The 2,200-nt window shown below is 52.6% G+C and overlaps 2 protein-coding genes across 2 annotated transcripts in view; both read right to left on the bottom strand.

The window, feature by feature from the left end:
* Window positions 1–140: 140 nt before the first annotated feature.
* Window positions 141–398, bottom strand: SPRG_17678 (hypothetical protein; the record flags this gene model as incomplete). The annotated part of the gene is made up of 2 exons (XM_012357177.1): window positions 141–271; window positions 318–398. Coding segments are annotated over 2 exons (212 nt in total), but the record flags the coding sequence as incomplete, so codon positions are not given.
* A 1,498-nt stretch (window positions 399–1,896) lies between these two features.
* SPRG_21948 (hypothetical protein) overlaps window positions 1,897–2,200 on the bottom strand; it is a gene marked incomplete at both ends in the record, with an annotated part of 1,656 nt that continues 1,352 nt past the window's right edge. Inside the window, one exon of the mRNA XM_012357176.1 lies at window positions 1,897–2,145. Within this exon, the coding sequence (XP_012212566.1) occupies window positions 1,897–2,145 (249 nt within the window). The remainder of the gene's footprint in view (window positions 2,146–2,200) is intronic.

Raw genomic sequence — 2,200 nt, 5'->3', positions numbered from 1 at the left:
AGCAAAATGCCAATGCGCTTGATGTTGCCCGCGCCAAACGCTTGGGACGCCAGCGTGTCCATGGCGCTAGCCAGGCCAAGGCCAATGCTAAACCTGTAGAGCAGAATGAGGACCGTCGGAGAGGTAAAACAGCGACGCACCCGGTGACGTTGAAGAACATGTCGCTGAGCGACGCGGCCGCCAGGTACTCTTTGGCGTCGGGGCGGTGGATTCGACCGACACAAATGAGACTCACGACGCCCGGGAGGTACCCGAGGATGAACGTTGCCATCTATGAGAGGTTGGTGCATTGTGCTCGAGTGGGGTCCATCGCGTACGATAGGCAGTGCCAAGCGCAGGAGCTGCGTCGCTTCGTCGCGCCAAAGCGGTCGCGAGGTCTTGGGCGGCGCTTGGTCCATACGATTCGAATAAAAAATGGGCGGGTAGATCGCGCCCGTCACGTGAGTGGCCAGTGCGAATCTCATCCATGGTCACGCGATTTCCGAGCCACGTCCAACTCTGCCCAGTTCCCACCCTGCTCAAAGTGGAGTGGACGAAGGCTTCCGAGCTCGCGCCAAACTAGACTGATAATCGACACATTTTGGATGCAGCGCTGGAGTTGCCACCGTCTGGGAATGGGTAGAGTGGATCTTGGATCAAGCCACCGTGCTACAGTCGCATGGCTGAATGGCTTCGGCAAAAAGGCGAGCAGACAGATGTCCTAGTTCTGCCTTTTACTACTCTGTTCCATATTACTAGTCCTGTTTCTCCTTGGGATGGTCGTAGCTCGAGAACTAAGATGAATTTCGCCACGCGGATTGTTCCTATACAATAATGTGTCCTTCGACTCTTGCAAGAATTTTTGTCTAGCACCATTACTCTTGTTTTGGTTGGGAACGGTGGTCTCAAAGTTGGTGACTTCGGGGCAAAATTCTAGAAACCACCGTATTTGATTAAAGTATAGGCCAATGGGAAAATCGGTGACCTGACCATCATTTGTGGTCTTCGGGGATTGGTCAAAATAAGAAACGGATATGATTGGACAAAATGAGCGAGGCCAGATTTTGAAATTATCTTAAATCAGACAGTGGTATTGCCCTCCAGCTCTTCCAAAGCCTCCGTCGCAGCGAGCCAGGCTTCGAGTGAACCGCACCGGAGCTGCTCAAGCGCGCCTGGGATCTTGCGCAACTTCGCCTTGTGTGAGTGGGGCATCTTGTACGTGGTGAGTCATCCGACAACCATTGAGGCTTCCATGCAACGCCAAAGAGTATAAAAGACATTCGACCGGTAGATCGCTCGCCACCCTGAGCGTCAGCAAGCGCTCGCACGGCGAGCAGTACGAGGGCACGTTGAAGCGGTGTGAGGTCCTTGGCCATAAACGAGCACTGCCGCCACTAAAATGGCACCATTGAGATAATTCATTCTTACGGGTCTGATTTTTCACGATTCTCTCTAAAAATAAATAAAAATAGCATTGATTGTTTCGCCATTATCCTCCAACCTATACTAAAACCAAATACGGTGGCCCTCGCCGATTTTCGATTTCACGCCTATTTTTAAAAATCGCGTTCGTAGTGAGGATTAGCCGTTCCACGACATCGATTGTCACGGGTACAGACGGAATCAAGGGCTTTCGATTGGTGCAATCCGCGCTGCCTAATTCCAAGATTTGGAATTTTGGCGCCATCTCAAAGAGAAACAGGACTAGTAATATGGAACAGAGTAGTACAGCTTTTGCTATTGTTATATTGGCAGTATATTCCGACTGCGGGTGCATGCTGGATGAAGCAAATACAAGCAGTTGCAGGCAGTGCCGACTCGGCAGATACTGGGACGGCAACAACTGATCGCGTCCAATCATATACACAACTACAACGCCTGAACCCAAAACACACAACATTCGAGAAGACCAATAAGTTATGACCGTGCCGTCTTGGCAACCGCGGCCGCTTTGTCGCTGATGCGGTCGATGCTCGCACACTTGAGAAGCCCGAGCCCGATGGTGGCGGCGGTCAGAAACGCAAACACCATGCCGATCCAGAGCCCCGGGAGGTCGAGTTGCCAAGGAAAGGCCAGCGCATACCCGAGGGGGAGACCCACGATGAGGTACGCGACAAAGTTGATGACGGCGCCTTTTCCCTGGAGCCCGCACCCGCGCAAGATGCCCTGTGTTGTCTGGTTGATGGCTTGGGGTAACGTGGAAGGCGACGACGACGAGACC

The sequence above is a fragment of the Saprolegnia parasitica genome (assembly GCF_000151545.1).
Source record: "Saprolegnia parasitica CBS 223.65 unplaced genomic scaffold supercont2.771, whole genome shotgun sequence".
Lineage (NCBI taxonomy): Eukaryota > Oomycota > Saprolegniomycetes > Saprolegniales > Saprolegniaceae > Saprolegnia > Saprolegnia parasitica.
Note: the sequence above shows the minus strand (reverse complement) of the source record. Positions and strands in the feature narration are given on the sequence as shown.